This window comes from Canis lupus, chromosome 14 (assembly GCF_003254725.2).
Source record: "Canis lupus dingo isolate Sandy chromosome 14, ASM325472v2, whole genome shotgun sequence".
NCBI classification, from domain to species: domain Eukaryota; kingdom Metazoa; phylum Chordata; class Mammalia; order Carnivora; family Canidae; genus Canis; species Canis lupus.
In genome coordinates this window covers 36,705,094-36,731,706 of record NC_064256.1, presented here as the reverse complement: position 1 = coordinate 36,731,706, position 26,613 = coordinate 36,705,094, and the positions used below count along the sequence as shown (strand labels likewise).

Below are 26,613 nucleotides of genomic sequence, written 5' to 3'. Positions count from 1 at the left end.
TATTTTGTAGAAGTTCTTCAATGCAGATTTATTTGATATTTTCTTGTGACTGGATTCAGATTAAACATCTTTGGCAGGATTACCTCAGAAATGATGCCATGGTCTTCACATTGCACCTCTCAGGTTGTGCACAGTTTCAAGTTGTCCCATCACCTGAGGTGTTCACTTCGATAACCTGGTTAAGGTGGTGTCTGCTGGGCTACTGCAATGACTCTTCGTCTTTGTTATTAATAAGGACTTTGTGAAGAGATACTTTGAAAGTATAAAAATGCCATTCCTCTTCAAGCTTTTTGGTTCACTAATTTATTCCTATCAGTATGGCTTGATTTCCGTGGGTTATAATCTATTACTGTCATTATCTTGAAGTTCAAATCCTCTTCAATTTTGCCAGTGAGAGACCTGTAAGCTTCTTTGTGTTCAGACGCATCCCATGATTCTTTGAGCACTCTCTACTCCTTGGCCCAGAAGATGCTCCAGGCTCACCTTACACCTTTCCCTGGTCCAGTCCTGGAATCAGCCATTTCTCCAAGGAATGCTGGGTCTTTCAATGATACGTAGAGGCCAAGATCTGAGCTTTAGGTTTTCTCATTGTGAGGTCTTTGCTCCCAAACCCTTTCATGGGCATTGCTAGGAAATATATACTATAGACAGACATATACATCTGTACAGATTTCTGTATCTATATGTATTAGAAACTATGAGTTTACACTGATAACCGCCAGTTCGAGCCCAAGATTGCAGGATTTTATTTTCCTCCTGTATTTGTAACTTCCTCCTTGGATAGTGAGAAACTTGGCTCCTACTGTTTTTTTCTAAAGATTTTTAAAAAGATTTATTTATTCATGAGAGAGAGGCAGAGACATAGGCAGATGGAGAAGCTCCCTGTGGGGAGCCCAATGTGGGACTTGACCCCAGGACCCCAGTAACATGACCTGAGCCGAAGGCAGTCACTCAACCACTGAGCCACCCAGGTGCCCTTTGGCTCCTACTGTTTATACTTATTTTGAGCAGTTCCCTTGTATTAGCCAATTTTTAATTGTGGCCACTGACTTCTTGTCTTATGCAAACACCAATATATCGAAGGACCCTGCTGGGATCAAAGACCTAAAATAATTTCAGTGGTGGCTGAAGTTTAAATGAGAGTGAGCATGGTGCTGTGTGGAAGTGGAGGGGTAGGCAACACCAGATCTTAACTGAAATAATCTAGGTGGAGTGCTGCATGAGGCAATGGGAGACAATGGGAATCTAGGGCTGAGGAATGCAGAGTTCAGTAGTGATCAGTTGGGGGAGGGGTAGGTGAAAATCAGGAGTGGGGTCACAGGAAGTAAACTTCTAATTTTAAGATGGCAAAGTAAGTATATTTCTGCCTCCCTTTCCTCTTGAGAACCCTCTCAAAGTACGAGAGGAAACAAGATCTTTGATTATACCAGGAGATAACCACAATCTCAAACCACATTTTCTGAGGACTGAATTGCACATGGAGGAACAGTAATGACTTAAAAGAGCGAAGTAAGGTCAAATTCCTAAAAGGTACACACTGATATCCCTAGAGAAGGCTGAAAAGCCTCAGAAATTAAGAGCCACCAGGTACCTACCATAGAAAGGTAGACTGAAAATCTCTATGTGATGCAGTTAGAATCTCATGTTGAATGATGCAACCTGAAAATGTCTTTTCATACTATCAAATTATTGGGATTGAGTTTGGTGCCATATTCGAATGGATTGAATTTTATGACATTGTTGGTGTATTAGTTAATGGTCACCCTTAAAAAGCAAAATTTCTGGGGCACCTGGGTGGCTTAGTTAAGTACCCAACTCTTGATTTTGGCTCAGATCATCTCAGGGTCGGGGCATTGAGCCCCATATCACACTCTGAGCTAGGCATGGAACCTGCTTAAGATTCTCTCTCCCCTCCTCCCTCTGCCCTTCCCCCATTTCTCTCCCTCTCTTAAAAAACAAAAAAGCCCATTTCCTTTAAATACTCCTTTAACCTGGCCTATGCAGGAAATTTTCAATTTTTGCTGTTAGTAGTATATAAGGTAAAAGGAATATAGACTGCTTGGCTAATAATTGTTTAGTAAATGGCTCATTTTTGTGATTCAAAATTTCCTTAAAGACTATAATGTCAGGTTTCTGAAAGCTAGGTCAGAATTGTAATTCAGTACTTTTTAAAATTTTTCTATATTTATTTAAAGATTTTATTTATTTATTCATGGGAGAGGCAGAGACATAGGCAGAGGGAGAAGCAGGCTCCCTGTTGGGAGCCTGATGTGAGACTCAGTCCCAGGACCCCAGGATCATGACCTGAGTCTAAGGCAGACGCTCAACAACTGAGCCACCCAGGTGCCCTAGGTACTGTTTTTTATAGCAAGTTTTTTTTAAAGACACTGAATTTTCAGGGCGTTTGGGTGCCCCAGTCCGTTAAGCATCTGCCTTTGACTCAGGTCATGTGATCCTGGAATTCCAGGATCCAGTCCCACATCAGGCTCCCTGCTCAGCAGCGAGTCTCCTCCTCCCTCTGACGCCTCTCTTGTGCTCTCTTTCAAATAAATAAAATCTTTTAAAAAAAAGACATTAAAGTTTCATGTTCAATTTGTGATTTTTAAAAGTATATACTAAAAACTGCTGTGTCTTCAAATAGTGTCACTGCGAAGGATGAACATTAACATATCACATGCTTACTAAAAAGAAAGTAGAGCTCTTATATAAAGGACAGGAATTTTGTGAGGGGAAGAAAGGAATAGAAAAAATACTTGCTAGGGTGTCGGACTTTGGTTTTGGTTTGGGTCAGGATCTTGGACTGGGGGATAGAGCCCTGCCTCTGGCTCCTTGCTTGGACAGAGGGTCTGCTTGAGGAGTCTCTCCTTCTGCATCCACCCTGCCCTCCAGTGAATAAATCAATTTGAAAAACAACAATTTGCCAATATATTGTGCCATTATCATGGGAATGACCATCATAGAATATTTCCAAGGCAGAAAATAGGTATTTACTAACTACTGAGATTACTAACGCCCCCCTAATAACCCCCACAACCCCCCCAAACCCACTTTATTATAACCTACATCATACCTGTCTACATACTTATCATAGTGTGTTCTAGTCAGTTTACACAGCCTAAAGAAAAGGCTAGTCCATTTAAAATATTTCCAACAGTGCTGCACATTCCACATGGGAAGTATTGTATTAATAGAATTAAATTATAATATGACAAATGTTCTTCACTCAAAAAAATTAAACTGGACATTTTTTCAGTGGAGTACAAAATTGAAAACCCAATATAAAAATGTTCAAAATAGGCAAATCTAGGGACAAAGATTTAATGGTTGTCTAGGGCTAGGGTGTCTGGGGGGTATAACTGGGTTGGATAATATCCCCCCAAAATTCACGTCCACTTGGAACTTCAGAATGTGACCTTATCTGGAAACAGATTCTTAGCAGATGTCCTTAGTAAGATAAGGTCATACTAGATTGGGAGGAGGGTTGGGTAAATCCAATGACTGCTGTCCTTATCACACCATATGAAGACACAAGGGACACACACAGGAAAGGCGGACATGTGAAGACAGAGGCAGTGATTGAAGTGCCCTGGTTATAAGTCAGTGAATGTCAAGGATTGCCACAACTACCAGAAGCTAGGGGAAAGCTGGGCAATTTTTGCCTCAGAACTCCATGAAGCAATCCTGCCAACATCCTGATTTAGGACTTCTGGCTTCCTGAGTTGTGAAAGAAGTTGTTTCTGTCGTTTTAAGTCACCAAGTTTGTGGTAATTTATTTCAGGAGTCACAGGAAACTAATATAGAGGAAAATGGGGAATGATTGCTAATGAGTATGGGGTTTCTTTCTGTGGTGATGAGAATGTTCCAAAATTGGGATGATTACACAACTCTGAATATATTAAGTACCACTGAATGATACACTTTAAATGGGTGAATTGTATAATACGTGAATTATATTTCAGTAAAGCAGTTTCATGCATAAAAACCTCAAATAAAAAATATATTATGCTTTTTTAAAAGACATTTATTTTTTAGAGAGTGAGAGCGACAGGGAACGTGCATGCATGCGTGCACGTAGAGGGAGGGGCAGAGAGACAGGGAAGAGTCTTAAGCAGTGGAGGAGCCCCATTTGGGAGCATCACTCCCAATCCTGAGATCATAACCTGAGCCAAAACCAAGAGTTGGATGCCTAACCGACTGCACAATGCAGGCACCCCTATCATTATGTTTTTTATTATCTCTTTTCATTTAAACATTTTTAGGATTTAAGATTATGACCCCTATATAAAAAAAAGAATGAAAATTAAAATAGAAACACAGCTTCACAAATTTTAAAAGCAACCATTGCCTAACACGTTTAAAATGTAGGATGAATAAAACTTAGCAGTCTATTTTAAGTTAAAAAATATTTAATATTGTTGGATAAAAACACTGATGGTGACAGCTTTACATGGCTCATTCCATACATTCTGTAAGGTAAAAGGGCAAAACATTACTAGGAAAGAAATGAGTAGTTGGGTTTGTAAAAGATTTATTGACCACATAAAAGCAATTAATACGAGATGACAAACATTTAACTCAAATCATTACAAAACTTTTATGGGATAACGGTCAAATCTCTCTGATGTGTTCTGCTAAGGAAAAGAAATCATGTATATTTTTAATCCATAAGAAGTTCAAAGTCAACATTGATATTGTATAACTATCAGTGCTATTCTAGTAACCTAGAAATTTGCTATAAATAGCTTTGTCTTTTGCTAATCATTCTTACTATGATTTTATTTTATTTAACAGTGAGGACTGAAGAGGCATAATCATTTTTTAACCACTGGATAAAACAGTACTATAAATTAATGAGGGTGCTAGGCTTGGCATTTTGTGTTTAAAAGATGGAATATATTTAATTGGATTGAATATATTTCATGAGGACTTGGGTACATTTTAAGCCCAAAATGTGTTTATGAAGCTCAGTGAGAGAATATGTATACTTGACTCACTGGCTTGCTTTTAAAATGGAATAAATTTGGCACTAAATGGAACAAATGAAGACAAGCAAAATTAGGTGAGACGAAGATGCTTCATCAGGGTTGCCTGTCTTGACTTACAATTCATACTATTTCTTAGTTCTTGACTGAACAGAAACAAATAGACCTAACTACATAGCACTTCTATGATGTATGAAAATAGAATCTAGAGCTAAGATGAGATCGCTTCACTGATGAGCCAATCCCCCACTCTGCCATAATCATAGTTACAAATGTGAAATTCATTCAAGAATTCATATTTTCACCAAATGCTTATGATTTTTCAAGTTTTCTTGCTAGATACGTCTTGGTAGTGGCCAGCTAAAATATGGTCTTTGAATTAAGCAAGGAAATTCATATAAAAGAAACATCTATCTTATAGCGATCTTACTTTACTTGAAATTTCCTTTAAAAAAACAAAACAACAGAAACACCAAACTAAAACTTCGTAACCAAACTCTTGGAACAAAGCACTGTTGGCCATATTTTTGAGTCTCCGATAAATCTTGAAGTCCATTCACTTTTCATGTTTCAAGTGTTTCTTCATTTGCTCCACAAGTATCAACAACACAAATTAAACAACTTGTTACTGGGAAAGCTCGGACTTTGGAGTTGGCAACCCATTTGTCTGTCTCAGTATTATATTCAAGGATGTGTCCTAATCGACCCACACCTTGAAAACCAGCCAAGACATAAACTATAGAGCCAACTGCTGCACACTTCACTGTTACACCCTTCCATGGCATTGGCGAGACCATCTTCCACTCGTTTAATTTAATATCATAATATTCCACATTGTCCAGACCACCTTCAAAAGAATGAGATAACATGAACAATAGTATTAACAATTCTAAGATCTCTTAAGGTAATAATTCTTTGCATCTTCCCAACATTTTATTAGGAACATTTTCAAACATGCAGAACAGTTAAGAATCTTACAATGAATGCCCATATCTACCATCTATTTTTATTTTTACTTTAACAGAGTAAAAACTTAATTTTTACTTGAATCCTAAATATGTATATTTATTTTACAAAATGAAAAATGTTCTATCTGTTCTGGGAAAGTAAACAAATAGTGGATTTTCTCTCTGATTAACTTTGACTATAATTATTCAAGTCTTTATCCTTCTGCCATTTATCTTTTAGCAGTTGATGGAAAACAGCAATGGCAAGAGATAGAAGGGAAGGAAGGTATTTGTTATACATAAGTAATGCCTAAAGGTATTGACTAAAATGAAGTTTACGGACTATAGATTCAGTTCAGATTCTTTTTAAAGAAATTATTTAAGATTTTTTCTACAAACTATTTAAGAAAATAAAAAATCAAATTTACTCATTTAAATAATAGTGATATCGATATTTTCATGCAATGTTTAAAAAATTCAAATGTTTCTGTGACTTAACAGTTCTTTAGCTAGTGTGATACTATCAGCCAGGAGGTATTTGGAAATGTGTGAAGCTGAGACTGTCACAATGACTGGCCATTACCTACATTTCATGGATAGGGATGTTAAACATACTGCAATGTTTCATAAAATATATTAGTTCCCAGAAAATATAAATATAATCCCATATGTGACAAATGCTTATATTTAGATTTTAAGAAATGTTTCAAAGATTTATGAGGAGAGATCATGCAAACCACTAGGTAAGTTGAACAGTGAATAAATGTCACATACCCAAGCCGTTCTGACCACCTACAGCAAATATCTTGTCTTTTACAAATACCAGTCCATGATTCTTCCTGGCCTCAATCATTGGACACAGCTCAGTCCATCTGGAAAATAAGCGAAAGCTTTTAGAGTACTTGTTCCCAGGAAGTGAAGTACTCATACTAATTCATTAGAAAGGTTTGTTATCCCAATTAAGTACTCATTTACTACTCACATGTGTTCACACCCATGCACCTCTGAAACATTAGAAAAAAAAAGGTCGATGTGGTTTTGAGTAATTTATTTATAGGTAGGTAAATGGGGATTTTATTCCTTTCAACTCCTGCAGAATATGAGAAATAAAGAATATCTAGAGACGACTAGCACATCTTTAGAAGAAATCCACTTCCTAATTCATAGTAATTTGTTAAGATAGTAACAAAAAAGAAAAGAAAGATACTTAATATAAAATACGAATATCATCACATACAGTTTTAATTAATATTTATGTATGAGTAAAACACAAATTTAACATTGGGCCCTAGCAATCAGCAAATTAGTAGTATCTGTTACTATTCATATGTCCACCTTCAAATGTACACTTACAACTTTAGGCAGCACTAGTAACAAAAGTATTTATTCTGTCAAATTTAATAACTTACTAGCATGTTGTTTTGTTCATGGCCACTATTATAAATAATGAGATTCAGAACATAAATGTGGACATTTAGTGTTGAAGAACACTAATTTAGGGATGCCTGGGTGGCTCAGTGGTTGAGTCTGCCTTTGACTCAGGTCATGATCCCAGGGTCCCGGGATCAAGTCCCACATCAGGCTCCCTGCATGGAGCCGGCTTCTCCCTCTGCCTGGGTCTCTGCCTCTCTCATGAGTAAATAAATAAAATCTTAAAAAAAAAAACAAACAAACACTAATTCATAGGTAGCAGCCTCATATACAAAGACAACTGTATTATTATTTTTTTCTGTGAGACTCAATCCCTTCTTTTATATTCAATCCCAAACACACAAGTGACATTTGTGGTTGTGAAGGTAGTACTGGGACACAGGCTTGTTTCTCAAGAGCTAACATAAACCAAAACTAGCCAACAAAAGGGTAATATGACATAAGCGTAACTCTCTAATATGGTCATTTATCTCTCTTTTAAATAATTTACTAAATTTAACTTTTCAAAATATAATTAAGACATAATGATTAACTCTGAAATATTAACAACTGTTTGCTTTATATTAATAAAATTTTGTTTTAAAAGTGGTTTGACAGTTGCCACATTCATTTTCAGAGCACCCTGTAAGGTGAGGTGGGCAACACTGTTCCTTTTTTTTCCCTAGGGTCAACACACGTGCTCCTCTAAGTAAAAAAACCAGCATATAGCTCAGAGGTGGGAGCCAGTACGGGGCCTCCACTGTTTCTCTATGCAGTGAGCTTCAAATGGTGAGCTGTCAAAGTGTATTAAATACAGTCTTTAACTTGGAAAAATTCAAAATATATACCCCTTTCTTCTACACACATGTCCATGATATAAAATAAGAGCGTATTTTTAATGTAGGGTCATCTTTGACTTATGATGGTTCAAATTAGGATTTTTTGACTTCATGATAATGCAAAAGTGAAACACATACAGTAGAAACTGTACTTCACATTTTGAATTTTGATCTTTTTCTGGGCTAGCTATATGTTATTCATGATGAGCCATTCTGTACCAGAAAAAATTGGATAGAATTCCTATAAAATTCCTTTCACTGAAAGTGAAGGCCATTCACTTTCAGTAGTCAATACATTACATGAGATATTCAACACTTTTTTGTAAAAGTTTTTGTGTTAGATGATTGTGCCCAACTATAGGCTAATGTAAGTATTCTGAGCATGTTTAAGGTAGGCCAGGCTAAGCTATGATGTTCAGTAGGTTAGTTGTATTAAATTTATTTTTTTTTTTTTAATTTATTTTCAAGGTAACAATATTTACAACTTACAATGGGTTTATCAGGATGAAACCTCATTATAAGTGGAGGAAACTCTTGAAGGTTTAGAGTTTAGGTCCTTGCTCTCCCTGACCTGAACTTCATTTTTTAAATTTTTAAAAATTTTAAAAGATTTTATTTATTTATTCATGAGAGACACACAGAGAGAGAGGCAGAGACACAGGCAGAGGGAGAAGCAGGCTTCATGCAGGAAGCCCGATGTGGGACTCGATCCTGGGACGCTGGGACCACTTCCTGAGCCCAAGGCAGATTCTCAACTGCTGAACCACCCAGGCATCCCCCCGACCTGAACTTTAGTGTTTAGAAGCTTTTCTTAAAATTCTGACTACAGAAACTGTCATGTTATTTCCAAAGGTTTCGATTCTTAGTAGCTTCCAATTAAACCACTATAGTTACAAAACACTTAAAACGCAAAAAAGGGGCAGCCCCGGTGGCTTAGCGGTTTAGCGCTGCCTTCTGCCCAGGGTGTGATCCTGGAGACCATGGGTCGAGTCCCACGTCAGGCTCCCTGCATGGAGCCTACTTCTCCCTCTGCCTGTTTCTCTCTCTTTCTCTCTTTCCCTCTCTGTATCTCTAATAAATAAAAAATCTTAAAAAAAAAAACAAAAACAAAAACGGAAAAAATTGGAAAGAATTCCTATAAAAAATAACTTAGGTGGGCAGATCACATATTAAAAAAAGGAAATCATGGTAGCATATTACTTTTCATTTTGACATCTGGATAATTATAGTCACACTAGCTTTTTACTTAGGAAAATTTAAAAGCATTGAAGAGAATTTAAGTTTCACACATAAGCTCAATATATACAAAAGAAATGCAAACTTGTGTGAGTTTTAAGATATTCCCCAAATTAAATGTATTCACCTAGTTTTAAAAAATATTGAAGTTACAGAATTCCTTTATACTTTTCCCCTGCTACTACGAATAAGAATATATTGATTTACACTCATAGTGTCTGATTAAAGATCTTAAAATTTAGAATCCTAGAGTTTATCTGATATGTGTTCAACTTTAAGAGATTTTTTTATAAATGAAAAAATAGTTAGGAAGCAGGACAAAGAGACTAGTTTTCCAACTAGTATGTTGTAATACTTTTTGAGCATAAGGTGTCTGAGAGACTGCCATAGAAGGGTAAAGAGTTGGCATATAACTCTATAGTTTGGGACAAGATGGGCCAGATAGCTCAACTGATGGATGACAGAATGAGATAAGGGGTATTCTCAGCATGCCCTGGCAAGTACTAAAGATACATTCTGAAAAACACTGAGTAGTAGTAAATGTGATGATCTCAAAGACATTTTCTAGTCTCAATACTTTTTTAAAAGATTTATTTATTTTAGAGAGAGAAAGAGAGGGAGAGGATCTCCAGCAGACCACCTGGTAAGTGTGAAGCCCGATTTGAAGCTTGATCTCATGATCCTGAGGATCATGACCTGAGCCAAAATCAAAGAATTGGAGGCTACCTGACTGAGTGCGGCACCCAGGTGTCCCTAGTCTAAAAAGATCAGTTTCAAGATAAGCTGCTTTCCGTTCTAACACTGGTAAGTAACCAGTTGAACAAAAAAATGAGAAAAGAACAATTGTAACTACAGTTTTGTTTGGGAGAGAAGTTATTGATTTTAAATCCTTTAAAAGTAGGTGGGAAGCATAAATAATTGCACAATGGTTAATCATAGTTTATAATTAAATTCTTACTTTTCATTAAAAAAAACAAAACCAATACCTGGATTAGAAGACTTCTATGTTTTGTAATCTGGCAATACTTCCTAAATATAAAACTTGAGCATAAAAACTTTGGCATAGCATTTAAGTTGAACATATGTACCCAATAGCTTGTTCTGGTAAAGGAAGAACAATCCTTTCAAATCAATAAATAACTTTTCTTATCAAATCTCTTTGGATGTTTCTGAGTATCAACAAAAAATCTGACTGGGGTATTACCTGTAGTCATTTCCTTAGAAATGTACTTACTCCATCCCTCACCCCACCCCTTTCTGTAATTGGCATATCACCTTTGGCTACATTGAACAAGTTCCATCATTAACTACAAGGTCAGAAAATCTGGCTAACCACTTATTTCGTTAGCATTTTGCCTTTTAAAAAGCAACTATTTACATGCCAGATTTAAGAATAATCATACTGACTAAATATGTATCCAAACATACTTTAGTAAGCATGAAATCAGAATTAAGACATTATACCTAGGGGTATGATTTATTAATGACACTAATCACTATATAGTATTTCCAATTAAAGGCAAATTTACTACCAATCATAAATTCTTGCCCCTCCGTCCCTACATTTCCTGACCTCAAACAAAAATATTTTATGAATTTGATGAATCAGTCAGAATTGTCTCATTCATAGGCAACTACTGCAATATTGCAATTATATGCAGGAACAGAAAGAGAGGGGCTCCCACAGGGTATATAAGACAAAACACAGAGGAAGGGTCCAGGCCATAAACATGTCCCTAAACCAACACATTCAAAAGTGTGTGTGCATTCTTAATACAAGAACTAAATTTTTCTGTTGAGTCCTTCTGCTTTTTGCCATCTTCTTCCTCTGAACTTACAGAATACATTTAACTGTGAAATAAGACTTTTTTTGTTTATACACAGTGTAGTTTTAATGAGTTATGCATAAGGTTAGTCCCACACACTTCCACAAGTAAGTTTATAAACACTTAAATCTAAAGAAAGAAAGAAGTTATTTGAAAGGTGAATTATAAACATTGTAACTTCACTGATTTAAGAATAGGTCCATTCCCATATGATTTTAAAATTAAGACTTTTAAATGGATACATACGTTTCTGTGGCAGGATCATAAACCTCACAGGAATTCAGCACTCTCCCAGAAACATTGTTCCCTAAACTTCCACCACAAACATAGATCAGGCCATTGGCTTCCACCATCCCATGGCTGCAGCGCTGAGTCAACATGCTGGGCTTTGTGTGCCAACTTTCAGTTCTGGTGTCATAGCACTCAAATAAATATAGAGCTGAGTTTCCTGTTTAAAAAAAAAAAAAAAAAAAAAGACTCCATCATGCTTAATTTAGTGTATGTGTGGGTTTGGAGCAAGCTGATGGTAGAGCCGGGTCATTAGTTCCTAGAGGAAAGAATTTAAAGTTATAGTCTTCTCTAAACTTAATTTACACTAACAGCAAAATGGAGGAATAGCTTAAGAAAAAACTAACCCTCAATTTCTTTCAGAAATGGGCCCTCAACTTTATGGTCAACTAATATTCGATAAAGGAGGAAAGACTATCCACTGGAAGACAGTCTTTTCAATAAATGGTGTTGGGAAAATTGGACATCCACATGCAGAAGAATGAAAATAGACCACTCTCTTTCACCGTACACAAAGATAAACTCAAAATGGATGAAAGATCTAAATGTGAGACAAGAATCCATCAAAATTCTAGAGAACACAGGCAACACCCTTTTTGAACTTGGCCACAGTAACTTCTTGCAAGATACATCCACGAAGGCAAAAGAAACAAAAGCAAAAATGAACTACTGGGACTTCATCAAGATAAGAAGCTTTTGCACAGCAAAGGATACAGTCAACAAAACTAAAAGACAACCTACAGAATGGGAGAAGATATTTGCAAATGACGTATCAGATAAGGGCTAGTTTCCAAGATCTATAAAGAACTTATTAAACTCAACACCAAAGAAACAAACAATCCAATCATGAAATGGGCAAAAGACATGAACAGAAATCTCACAGAGGAAGACATAGACATGGCCAACATGCATATGAGAAAATGCTCTGCATCACTTGCCATCAGGGAAATACAAATCAAAACCACAATGAGATACCACCTCACACCAGTGAGAATGGGGAAAATTAACAAGGCAGGAAACCACAAATGTTGGAGAGGATGTGGAGAAAGGGGAACCCTCTTACACTGTTGGTGGGAATGTGAACTGGTGCAGTCACTCTGGAAAACTGTGTGGAGGTTCCTCAAAGAGTTAAAAATAGACCTGCCCTACGACCCAGCAACTGCACTGCTGTGGATTTACCTCAAAGATGCAGATGCAATGAAACGCCGGGACACCTGCACCCCGATGTTTCTAGCAGCAATGGCCACAATAGCTAAACTGTGGAAGGAGCCTCGGTGTCCACCGAAAGATGAATGGATAAAGAAGATGTGGTTTATGTATACAATGGAATATTACTCAGCCATTAGAAATGACAAATACCCATTTGCTTCAACGTGGATGGAACTGGAGGGTATTATGCTGAGTGAAGTAAGTCAATCGGAGAAGGACAAACAGTGTATGTTCTCATTCATTTGGGGAATATAAATAATAATGAAAGGGAATAGAAGGGAAGGGAGAAGAAATGGGTAGGAAATATCAGAAAGGGAGACAGAACATGAAGACTCCTAACTCTGGGAAACGAGTGACTGGGTGACGGGCACTGAGGGGGGCACTTGACGGGGTGAGCACTGGGTGTTATTCTGTATGTTGGCAAATTGAACACCAATAAAAAATAAATTTATTAAAAAAAAAGAAAAAACTAACCCTGTTTGTATAGATCTTAGAAAAAATTTTTCAAAAGGATCTGCAGGAGAGATTTATTCATTGGTAATTAATTTTAAGAAACTGGTTTGACTTCAGAAGAGAAATTAAATAAGTAACATTATGAATGTCTTCAAGCCCAGTACATATGAAGATAATTATTTAAGCTTCAAATGTTTATAGAGGAGAAAAGTGTAGTGATTTATAGATGGTAACTCCATACCTTAAAGTCTGAAAACTCCTATCTGATAATATTCTAAGGCTTATCATTTAACATTCTATAATAATCACTGCACCAGTAACAAAACTATTCTTCCTGACTACTCTCTGGCTCTGTGAGTAAGCCCTGAAGTCCTGCTGGCCCGTTTTTTTGTTTTGTTTTGTTTTGTTTTGTTTAATTTTTATTTATTTATGATAGTCACACAGAGAGAGGGAGAGAGGGAGAGAGAGGCAGACACAGGCAGAGGGAGAAGCAGGCTCCATGCACCGGGAGCCAGACGTGGGATTCGATCCCGGGACTCCAGGATCGCGCCCTGGGCCAAAGGCAGGCACCAAACCGCTGCGCCACCCAGGGATCCCTGGCCCGTTCTTAAATATACTCTCAAGGTTGTATCACTGCATGTCTCTGGTGTATTTTGATTATATACATTAATGGCAAAACATATACATCCTGTCTTATAACTTCTATACATTATAAGGGCTCAATAAAGAGTTTTAGAAATGATACCAAAAGGGACACCTGGGTGGCTTGGCGGTTGAGTGTCTGCCTTTGGCTCAGGGCGTGATCCCAGATTCCCAGGATCGAGTCCCACATTGGGCTCCCTTGCATGGAGCCTGCTTCTCCCTCTGCCTGTGTCTCTGCCTTTCTTTCTCTGTCTCTCTCATGAATAAATAAATAAAAATCTTAAAATAAAACAGTTTTAATTTGGTAGATTCAGTTGATACTAAGAGGAAATAGGAAGTATATGGCAGACATAAGAAACTAAGGAAAACACTGACTTAGTAATTGCTGAAGAAATAGTTACCTACCCTACTTTTTAATAAAAAGTGTTTCTATAGAACAGTTACTTTCTATTTTCTTTAGGATTTATTGTATTTGAAATATGCTTCATTAGACATTGTATAAAAAAGGCTTTTAAAGAGGAAAAGAGTCATTTCTTAAGTCACATTTTTAAAAATCTTTAATTCTTCCCATATTAATTTGATATCTTATGAGGGGAGTAAAAAAACAGACAAGTTTGCTGAACAAAAGTAATACATTCTTTGGCCTAATATAAAAATCATCAAAAAAAAAAAAAAAAAGACGGGGTGCCTAGGTGGTTCAGTGGTCTGCCTTTGGCTCAGGTCATGATCCTGAGGTCTTGGAGATCTAGTCCTACATCAGGTTCCCTGCATGGAGCCTGCTTCTCCCTCTGCTTGTATCTCTGCCTTTCTCTCTGTGTCTCTCATGAATAAATAAATAAAATCTTAAAAAAATAAAGAATTAACACTTGAATTCCATACCATAGGTTTATTTGGTCTTCCTAGTTTTCATTATAAGCCCATTATTTAACTAAAGAAATTATATGAAAAGGTGAAAGCATGTTAAAGCTATTATGTATCTAGTCTACACCTAGAATATCCATTTAGAATAATTATTCATTTAGAAAAAGATCACCACTGGACAGTAACAAAGTACCCATCAATGAGAAAGATTTTTTACAGCCAAACCCATACCTTGTTCTGATCAGTAAGCATAAAATACCACTACCAGTCATTATATTAAATAGTTAAAGAATAAAAGCAAATGAGAAAGATCATTCTTACTTTTTTTCTGATATAAAGAAAGAAGAGGCAGTAAGGTATAAAAAAATCTTAAAAGCATGAATGTAATAAAGAGATTTTAAAGGGTCTATTAGTAAGCCAAACTCTGAAATCTTTAAAGTAAATAATAATATGTATCTAAAATTAATCTAGGGGCGCCTGGGTGGCTCAGTTGGTTAAGTATCTGTCTTTGACTCAGGTCATGATCTCAGGGTCCTGGGATCGAGCCCCATGTGGGGCTCCCTGCTCTGTGGGGAGTCTGCTTCTCCCTCTCTCTCTGTCCCTCTCCTCATTCTCCCTTTCCCTCTCACAAATAAAAATACAATCTTTAAAAAATAAAAAATAAACGAGGGCCAGCCCGGGTGACTCAGTGGTTTGGCGCCGCCTTTAGCCCAGGGTGTGATCCTGGAGACTGGGGTTGAGTCCTACGTCGGGCTCCTTGCATGGAACCTGCTTCTCCCTCTGCCTTGTGTCTCTCATGAATAAATAAATAAAATCTTTAAAACAAAAACGAATCTAGATAGAACTAAAATCCAGATGGTATGAGAAAAAAATGGGACAATTAACGTAATCTAGGAAGCTGAAGTTCTTGTAAAATGATTTATAAAAAAAAAAGTAAGGTAAACCTTTAGGGAAATAGGCTCTAAAATATGACAGATATGTATTTAAATTATGTCAAAAAGACAATTGTTTATGTAAATATGAAAGCCAGGAAACATACTTGGTAAAACACCTTCTCCCAAACAAAAATACTGAGTAAATCCTTACCGACTTCGGAACCTCCAGATGTGTAAATTTTGCCTTCTGCAGCACAGGCAGCCAGGCTGTCTCGAGGTGTGGGAGGGCCCAGTTTAGAATACCAGCTATCCTTCACAACATTATAGCAATCCATTCGTTTTATAGGGAAAAGCTGAGAGCCACCCAAAATATATACTACATTGTCCCAAAACACGCATGCTGCATCTCTTCGTTTTTCAAAGGGGCAGCGGATGTCTGTCCAGCTATAATCCTGTAACAGGAATGGAGGAAGCAATCAGTAATGAAAAAATATAATTGATACAGATGAGACAAAGATATAGTTGAGAAAGTACAAAATGTTAAGAGTATGTTAATTTGCTAGAGTACATAGAACAATGTTTGGCTTAAGACAAAATCTAATTTAATCTTGTGTGATTTCTTCAGAATGTTGGTTAGTTAGGGCAGAGGGCAAGAGGAAGATGGTGACTGCTTTGGGTGTTTTCTGGTTCCAGATTAAACTCTAATACATTTGGATGTATCATTATTATCACTAAGTCTTCAATTCCTTCTGTTATTAAGGACGTTATTAATACAAGAAAATTCTAAAACAAGTTTTGTTATGTAGAAAAAAGCTTCTTTCAAATGTAAATTGGGGTGCCTGGGTAGCTTAGTTGGTTGAGCATCTGACTCTTGATTCTGGCTCAGGTCATGATCTTGGGGTTGTGGGATGGAGTCCCATGTGGGGCTCTGTGCTCAGCAGGGAGTCTGCTTGGGATTCTTTCTTTCTGCCCCTCCCCCTGCTCGCACACTCTTTCTCAAATAAATAAATCCTTAAAAACAAAAACAACAAAACCCCAAATGTAAACATACCCAACCCCTTCCCGCCAGATATATAGTGATAATAACCATTGGCAGGGCACCTGGATGTCTCAGTCGGTTAGGTGTGGACTCTTGATTTGAGCTCAGGTCATGATCTTGAGTCGTGGGATCGGGCCAGGAGTCCAGATCCACGGTCACTGTGGAGTCTGCTTGAAATTCTCTCTCCCACTCTTAACTCTGGGAAACGAACTAGGGGTGATGGAAGGGGAGGTGGGCAGGGGGTGGGGGTGACTGGGTGACGGGCACCGAGGGGGGCACTTGATGGGATGAGCACTGGGTGTTATTCTATATGTTGGCAAATTGAACACCAATAAAAAATAAATTTATATATATATAAAAAGAAATTTTCTCTCCCTTTCCCTCTGCCCTTCCCCCAGCTCTCACACACGTGCACGCTCTCTAAATAAATAAATAAAATCTTTTTTTTAACGATTTTATTTATTTATTCATGAGAGACATAGAGAGGCTGAGAGATAGGCAGAGAGAGAAGTAGGCTCCATGCAGGAAGCCAGATGTGGGACTCGATCCTGAGACTCTCAGATCACACCCTGAGCCAAAGGCAGATGCTCAACTGCTGAGCTACCCAGGCAGCCCTAAATAAATGAAATCTTAAAAGAATCATCAGATAATATGAAGCTTAAACTGCTGTTATCCTACTGATGTCTAAAGCTAGAAGGTATTTTGTGGACTTCTGTGATATTAACTTTTTTAATGAAGATTTTATTAGAGAGAGCAAGCAAGAAAGAGAACATAAGTGGGGGGAGAGGTAGAGGGAGAATGAGAAGCAGACTCCCCAATGAGTGCCGGGAGCCCAATGCAAGGTTTGATCCCAGGACTACAGTATCATGACCTGAGCTGAAGGCAGAGGCTTAACTGACTGAACCACCCAGGCATGCTGTGATATAAATTTTTAAAAAATATTCAGTTGAGCCAGTATATTCAGCTGAAATCTTAAAGCCGTGATATTTACTATGAAATATTAGACTGGTCTGGAAACTCACTTTTTTCTTCTGGATTAGAGATGAGCATGTATCAGTACTTCACAATAATGGCTGTTTGTTCACATTATCATTTAGTTTCCTTATTATGTTTGGTACATCCAAAGATACCTTTTTCTATGTAAATGTATGGGGATTTCTCCCAAAGCCACAGTATCTTGGATCCTCCCCTTTTTTTTGAACAAGGCGGCTACATTGTTCCTGCTGCTTTCTGAAAATATCTGAACACAATTCGGGTCAGACAGAAATCCAAACAATTCCTGATCTCATTGAGCAAAGCAGTGGTATGATTATTAACACTGAGTTCCCTTTGGGAAAATCTGATGGATATCTACCACACTAGTATCCAATGTTTCAGCCATTCATTAGATTAGATCAAAGCATCACAGAATATAAAGAATGGTCTCAGGAAAAAAAAAGAGCCTGTCATATGGAATACATGACTCCTAGTGATGATAAACATTTTTAAGTGACCAAAAAAATAAAAGTCTTAATCCTTGTTTTATTCTCAGATTAGGATCTATGTGGCCCCCTCGGTTACTCAGTAGTATACCTACTGGCATTCACATAAAACTATAGGGTAAATATAACATTTTTCTAAAGTTTTACTCAATGGATACCGAATAACCGGGGAAAATTATTATTTTAAGATCTTATTTGAGACAGCGAGAGAGAGAGAGAGAGAGTGAGAGAGAGCATGCACAAGTGAACACACGGAGGGGAGGGCAGAGGGAGAAGCAGAATCCCTGGTGAGAAGGGAGTGTGACTCTGAGATCATGACCTGAGCTGAAGGCAGATGCTTAACCAACTGAACCACCCAGGCTCCCCCTGGGAACAATTATTGTTAAAATTTGTTTTCTTAGAGTTGCATACCACAGAATGAAAAAAAAAAAAATAAGAGAAAATAATGACCATACTCTACAAAGAGTGATCCCTCAAGAGTGAACTAATGCTTCTTACATATTCTATAAATCTACTCATAATTCCTACCTGACCAAGATCATTAGCAGAGATATAAAATTAAGATAGTGTTAACTCAGTGAATCTCAAACTCTTGCCACTCTTACATCCAATTTGTTTGATACTGATCATTAGAGAGCAATATGGAAACTTTTCTATAGTTTCTAAAGATATCCACAGGAACACTATCTTTCCTTGCTCTTCCTTAATTTCAGGATTAGAAAATGGGTGACATATTCTTTTAAATGATCTCTAAGACCTGCTACTCTTCACATTAAAAATAATTGCTGGGATACCTGGGTGGCACAGCAGTTGAGGATCTGCCTTTGGCTCAGGGCCTGATCCCAAGTCCGGGGATCAAGTCCCACATCAGGGTCCCTGAGAGGAGCCTGCTTCTCTCTCTGCCTGTGTCTCTGCCCCCCTCTCTCTCTCCGTCTTTCATGAATAAGTAAAATCTTAAAAAAAAAAAAATTTGCCGATGTAGGGGCTGGAATTAAAATACAAACAAAATACATTTTAACTAAATGCACTTAACATTTAGATACTAGGATACGGAGTTCCAAAAAAAGGGGAAATAACTCCCCAGAATTTGGCAGAAATAATTCCCTTAATTTTCAAATACTATTCAAGAGTTTTAGAAAGGAATAAGTGAGTGCTCATATGTACCTGTCATTTAGGGCTTTGCTAGGCTTCAGATTTAAGAATTAAAATAAACTGAATAAATTGCTCTCTTGGAACTATAAGCCCAAAGGAAAAATGATTAGCCAGTGTGCGCAGTGTGTACGTGAGTGCATGTGGGACAAGAAAGGCACATGCTTCTACTAGTAATTTGGGCTCCATTTCCTTAGATATCCTCAAGTTTTTAAATCTTTTTCAACTCTCCAAACACTGTCATTAGTCAAAGTACATGTTAGACACTAAGCGTGATCAATTGTGACCACATTTAATATTCTGCCTAATAGTTTTCTTCTAGGCAGATGAAACGACCTTTGCAAGAATTTTACTTAGAATGCAAATATGATTTCATTTTAGCTAAAATTTAATGTTTTACCTTGAGCTCATTAAATACACCCGTCAGGTATTAACTGCACCTGTGTTTGAAAATACCTGGCTTTGATTGTATGCCTGTATGTAGGGGAGCTTTTTTCCTGTATGTATAGGTAGATCTCACTGCAAAGTCTAATTCTCCCAATCTATACCTCACCCAAAACAGAATACCAAGAAGGTGATCTGATGTTTACCCTTTAATAATTTGTACTGCCTAAAAGATAACATATGTGTAGTTGAGGAAGCAAGCAGAGAAGCAAAAATATAGATGAGAAGTCAGACTTATAGGCTCCATAGATTTGAATGCCAGCTTTTATCTTAGTAGTGATGGGACTACCCCCAATCTGGGGCCTGTTTACCACTCCCTGAGCTCCTAGGTTACACCTCAAGCTAGAGGGAAAGGTAGCTTTCCTGTTAGCAACTAGATAGATACATAGCAATAGCAGTAGAGTTACAGTGTATGTGTGTGGGCAGGGAACTGTTACTCTAAAAACAATTTAATTCAGTTAAGTTTTATTGAGTATCTATTTCATGCAAAGTTCTGTGCCTGGCTGAGCAAAAGATATGAAAATGGTAAAACTGGAAAGCCTGGAAAAGACAGAGGTAGGGGGCAGCCCTGGTGGCTTAGCGGTTTAGCACTGCCTTCAGCCCAGGGCGTGATCCTGGAGACCCGGAATCGAGTCTCATGTCAGGCTCCCTGCATGGAGCCTGCTTCTACCTCTGGCTGTGTCTCTGCCTCTCTCTGTCTCTAATAAATAAATAAAATCTTAAAAAAAAAAAAAAAAGACAGAAGTAGAAGGAACTTTTGATATGTTACCTGTCTATGCATCCACATACATACACATTCATGTATAAAGTCCTGTCTTCCCTGGTCCTAGTCAGACTTTCTTGTCTCTGCTGTGATATACCAACACTCTAGACTTTTTTTTTTTTTTAAAGCTGAAGGCTCTTTTTCTTGTTGTAGGCTTCCCTGACTGCTTTTTTCTAAATCCCCACCACACTAAAGTCTGGGCTTCAAGAATAAGCATTCCTATATCTTGCTCTGTGTGATTTTTCTAGCAGTAGTACAATGCTACAGGATAGTGAAATGCTTCTTGAGGTAAGGAGCTGTAATAGCTCTCTAAATTCCACAAGGCAAAAATATCAGTCTATTTTCCTTGAGAGTAAGGACTGATTTTATACTAATCCACATTCTGAAAACACATGAATCTTCAAATAATAGAAATGGCACAGATGGATTTTAATAAGACAACCAAAATCCAAAATAAAAGAAATACTTATTTTTAAGGCTTGAGAATTTTATTTTGGATCATTTTGAAAGGATACCAAAGATAGGGAAGACTGGTCTTAGAAAAAAAAGGAAGCAAAATGAACAAAAATGGCAAAACCTTAAGCTTTCTGGCAGAAATTTCAAGGAGTCCATCTGAGTTTAAGATGACCAAATCATAAGCACTTTTTCTTAAGCCATTATCTGATTTATTTTAGTTTCTAAAGGCTGTTTAAAAATAATCACAGAACTATGGCAACAATCTATATAGAAAGCAGGCTTATGCCAGATGCAAGAATATTCCTGGAAGCAGTTTCATGAAAAATACATAAAAACAGTTCTAGCTTCATTCATTTCACAAAATCACAAAGAATGGACCTCTAGGGAGTTGGGAAACACGGGCACTGAGCAAGGCTGTGGAGAAGCCTTGGGATGCACAGAGTCACTTATCTTTCAGGGATGTTAGTTCACTTCCCTGTAAAACAAAAAGCCTGAACTGGATGAATTTAGGGCTTCTCCCTTTCAGCCCTAAAATCCAATGATCTTAGGGTCCAAATGTTTTAGAAAGTACCTCTGAACAAAGAGCTACTAATTAACTTATTCATTATCAAGCACTTCCCTTTCCAGGAATTATGCTGAAATATCTTAATCATTATTTTAAAAGATACCTGAGTGGCTCAGTCTGTTAAGCATCTACCTTCAGCTCAGGTCATGATCCTGGGAGCCCTGATTCTGGGCTCCCTGTTCAGCAGGGAGTTGGCTTCTCCCTCTGCCCCTTTCCCCACTTACGCATGCTTGCTCTCAAATGAAATCTTCAAAAAAAATTTTTAATACAACAACTAGGCAAATGGTACCAAAAGTATGGCACAAGGAAAACAACTTCTTAGAGCAAATGCTTTTAATAGTGCTAAATATCTTAACAAAAAGGTCAAAGTAAAACTAATTTAACGTTTTAAGATCTGAAAAACAGCTACTTTACTATGAGGCTGCATTTCAGCTACAAGACAGATCAGAATCAGTCTTTGCCATCCTTCCAAGTGGCACACTTACTAGGGCATTCTGGTTTTCGGAAGTAAACACTTGATCATTCCCAATAATTTCAGAGGTTTTACCCATTTTGAAATACACTAATTTTCAAGAGGGTCATGCAAATATCACTGGAAACATATTAACCTCTCCAAGTACAGAAAAGGGTTTCATAAATCAGCCATTAGAAGAAAACATTTTAGTAACCCAAGTTCTTCAAGAAATATAGCACTGTAGTTAGGAAAAAAGGCTTCCACAGTGGAGGCTGGATGGGGTGGGAAGGCATGACTGTGCTATTGTAAACTGCTAGATAAAATTAGGAACAAACCCGTAAGTGGTCATTTCTCAGCTGTCAGTGATTGTTAGCATTGACAAGGAGTCTGAATAAGGCCAGAGACCAGCTTAAAGGGAATTACTGGTGCTTTATCGGATCACAAAATGTTCTTGCCTTCCACTCTCAAAAGAAAACCATACTACCAAAAACCAAAAACTCAAACCTAAACTACTCAGAAATTTAAATATGAAATGAAATTCGATCCAAAAGTGAAATCTAAGAAGGATTATGCTTGATAATACCACTTGTCCTTTGAATACAAAATAAATGAAATAGGAGGGAAGTATCCCTGTGTTAGCACTCTGCCAGGTATTTCAACACAAGATTTGCCTTTAGATGAACTCTGCTTTGTTATTTTAATTCTTGGCACAAGAAGGCATATTACCCCTTAAATGACTATCCTGAATCTTAAAATGAAGAACTTTCACTTTTAAATATGGAAAATGAGGAATCCTGAAACTGAATTAAGATCAAAGATGGAGGGATCCCTGGGTGGCTCAGCAGTTTGGCGCCTGCCTTCGGCCCAGGGCGTGATCCTGGAGTCCCAGGATCGAGTCCCACGTCGGGCTCCCTGCATGGAGCCTGCTTCTCCCTCTGTCTGTGTCTCTGCCTCTCTCTCTCTCTCTTTCTCTGTGTCTCTCATGAATGAATAGATAAAAATCTTAAAAAAAAAAAAAAGATCAAAGATGGAGTCAAGTGAACATAACTGATATTCACATAAATCCTGAGATTTCAACTCTGTTAACAGACCAGAAAACTGACCTTTAGAAAGATAAACTGATTTGCCTAAGCTCATCTAGCTAAACTTGAAAGGCTCCCTGTGGGGGAGTCCTATGTGGGACTCTATCCTGGGCCCCAGGACCACGACCCAAGCCAAAGGCAGACACTCAACCACTCAGCCACCTGGGCACCCCTCTAATGTCTTTCATTTTTTTTTTTTAAAGCACAAAACTATTAGATTCCATGCAGTTAAATAATACTTGAGAAGCTTATATGAAAAATTTTAATAACCATACTTATCAAGCCAAAAAGATGCATTCATACTTAGGATTCAATATATTCTTGTCTTTTCTCTTTCTTCCTATCCAAACTCTACCAATAAGTTTCCTTCAAGAAAACCTCCATGGACAAATTCAACTCAGAGTGAGCTCTTCAAATTAACAAGGCTGTTACTGCCTGTCATATTGGAGCTTTTTTTTTTTTTTTTTTTTTAAAGTAGGCTCTCCACTCTGGGTGTGGAGCTCAACATGTGGGGCTTTGAACTCAATCCTGAGATCAACACCTGAGCTGAGATCAAGAGTCAGATGCTTAACCAGCTGAGTCATCCAGGCATCTCCGTACTGGTACTTCTTTTTTAAATTAATTAATTAATAAACAAATTAATTAATTAATTTAAAGATTTTATTTATTCGACAGAGAGAGCAAGTGCACAAGCAGGGGTAAGAGCAGAGAGAGGGAAAAACAGGCTCCTCACGGAACAGGGAGCCCAATGGTGGGGCTTGCTTGATCCCAGGATCTTGAGATCATGACCTGAGCTAAAGGCAGATGCCCAACTGACTAAGCCACCATACTGGGACTTTTATTTTTTTATTTATTTTTTATTTTTTTAAATTTTTTCATACTGGGACTTTTAAATGGCTATGTTCAGTCACTGCCTCAGTGACCTCAGCCTCTAACTGCGTCATGCTTCTATACATACTCCATACAATAGGCTCTGTTGTTTATAACAGCTGAGGATAATTATCTCATACTGATGATCCATATTCAAAGAAAATAATCATACCAAACTTATTTGGACATGTTTTAATACTTCTGTGATGACAGATCTTATTGTGCCTCTGTGTCATATGAACAATTACCAAGGTAGCTAAGAGAAATTTTCAAGTGACATGGTATAGTAAATAGTGATAATTTATTTCCTTCTCTGCTGGTTATCCTCAGCCTGACCCTTACCCCTGTAGCCCTGTGTTCATATGCCTACTACTTTCCAGTTAATTCCAGGATGGCTGGAGTCTTTTAAAATATCACCACACTGAGACCATTTTTAGTTTCCTCATTCCTTCCCACTTATGGCCCTCACTCAAATACCTACAGTTCTATTTCTGCTCGCTCCCCACTTTTTTAGGGGACTGATCTGTTAATTTATGATAATTATGGCTTAAAGAGAATGAGTCTGACATTACCACTCCCATGGTTACTCATATTTCCCTGGGGTTTCTTGCAGATGGAGTGACAAAACGAAACAGATCCTTGAAGGGGAACTTCGTGGGATGCAAGGGGCTGTCAGGTTGATTTTATTTTATTTTATTTTTTTCTAAATGGAAATTTATTTATTTTAAGATTTTATTTATTTATTCATAGACACAGAGAGAGAGGCAGAGACACAGGCAGAGGGAGAAGCAGGCTCCATGTAGGGAGCCCGATGTGGGACTCAATCCCGGGTCTCCAGGATCACACCCCAGGCTGCAGGCGGCGCCAAACCGCTGCGCCACCGGGGCTGCCCTGTCAGGTTGATTTTAAAATAAATCTACAAAACAGTGTGTGGTGGAGATGCCTGAAAAAAGAATAGAGGCTTCCAATATTTTGGAAGACATGTTAGGAAGGCAGAGCACTCTGCTGAGAATTTACTTCAGAATGTGTTCCAATCTCTCCTACCAAATATGAGGACCAACCGTCTAACCAAAATGCCTGAAAACAACCAAGCTTGAGGAATGCTTACTATGCATCCACTGCAGAGGACACTGTTACCACTGGGTGCCAATTATAATGACAAGTAAGGAAGCTTACAGGAAACCCATGATGACCCACACTTGCATTGTAACAATGTCAGTCCCTGAGCACACAGCTAGAGGACCAATCCACTTGGGATGACTGCTGCCCACATTGGATATTTTGTTCCTTTAGACACTCCTGATCATTTTAGCAGTGCCCATCTTCTTACCTCAGTGTACTGCTTCTATAGTACTCTTGAAGGTACCAAGGACTACTGATACACTTTTATAAAAAGACTTACTAATTTTTTAACTTAAGGTTTACATTTCTCTGTGCACATCTTTCACAATCACATGCAATGTATAACTGCCCATTTCCACCCTGATCACAGAGTAGGACCATCTCTTCAGGAGAGGGCTGTTTTAAGAGGTAAAGTGGCTATGATACTGTGAGAAAAAGGACTGTGATGCCTTTATTAAACAATATTTCCAACAGGAAAGTGTGTTCTGAGTTGAAGGTAACTTCATTTCTTTTGATTTAGGGACGACCTATGTTTAAATCCAGTTCTATAAAATTGCTTGTGAAATGCTATATAAAGTTATACTGGTTTATTCATCCTTTCGAATTTGAGTATCTACACTGGGCCAGACATTAAGCTCAGTGATGAGTCTACTTAAGAGTTATGAATAAGAAAATGCACTCAGGGTAAACCTTCCAAACCTGAGAGTTCCATGTGATACAGCACCATATGGTTTTCTGTCTTTGTAATTTGCAGATTTTGACCCTTACCCTACTGGTCTTAGTCTTTTTTTTGTTTTTGGTAGGGAATATGCAGAATCCCCTTTTCTCTAGGGCATAGTATCCTATTTCTCCACCATATTAGAGTGGTGAGCCAAAATCCTTACAAAGTTCTAAGTCCTTAGAGCTCATCATTTCATTGATAAAGTCCAAATAAAAACTGATCAGTTAAGTCAACTTTTATTTAGGCATCAATATCATAAGACATTCTCATCCTACAATTTGAGAATATCAATACTAAGAGAATAGAGCACTGGGTATACATAAACAACTTTTTTAGTACTTACTAAGCACTTGAAAACTTTAAAAACAGGTACAGGTGGGGAAAGGGAGGCTCAACAAGCTCTATATGGACCATAATAAGAATTACATAATTTCAGTTTAGACACAGCAACCCATAACTTCTTTTTCTGTTAATACTCAGAAAAGAAAGTTAAGATTTTTATCATTTTTCAGTCAACAATTAATACAAATATTTGCCTCTTCTCACCAGTCATATCCAAGGAAAATTTAAAGATAATAGCTTATAGGGATACTGTTTTAATTCTGGATAATTCTATTAAGTAACACTACTTAAAGTGCCCCCCTTTGAAGGAGATCAATTCAATAAAAACGGTAAATTTTTGGCTAGTATAGGGCACAAATGGGTCCCACTTAATGAAAGTCAAATCTGAATTTATGAATTCTGAATTCTAATTTCTGAGATTAAGTTCAAAAACTTTAAAATAATTCCAGTATAGTACTTTTCATTAAGCAATCTATTTGAATTGAATAATGAAATAATGTTCTCTTTGGCAGAGTCAAGATAAATAATAACATATAATAACTTATAATGAAATCAGC

General features: G+C 37.5%; 1 protein-coding gene across 9 annotated transcripts in view; it reads right to left on the bottom strand.

Annotated features, from left to right (window-relative positions):
* Window positions 1–4,511: 4,511 nt before the first annotated feature.
* KLHL7 (kelch like family member 7) overlaps window positions 4,512–26,613 on the bottom strand; it is a 65,994-nt gene continuing 43,892 nt past the window's right edge. For all 9 annotated transcript variants that reach the window (XM_025464350.3, XM_025464353.3, XM_025464349.3 and 6 more), the window contains 4 exons: window positions 15,780–16,020; window positions 11,487–11,688; window positions 6,704–6,801; window positions 4,512–5,829 (listed from right to left, as the gene is read on the bottom strand). In XM_025464350.3, coding sequence (XP_025320135.1) covers window positions 5,546–5,829; window positions 6,704–6,801; window positions 11,487–11,688; window positions 15,780–16,020 — 825 coding nt within the window. In that variant the 3' untranslated portion in view covers window positions 4,512–5,545. The remainder of the gene's footprint in view (window positions 5,830–6,703; window positions 6,802–11,486; window positions 11,689–15,779; window positions 16,021–26,613) is intronic.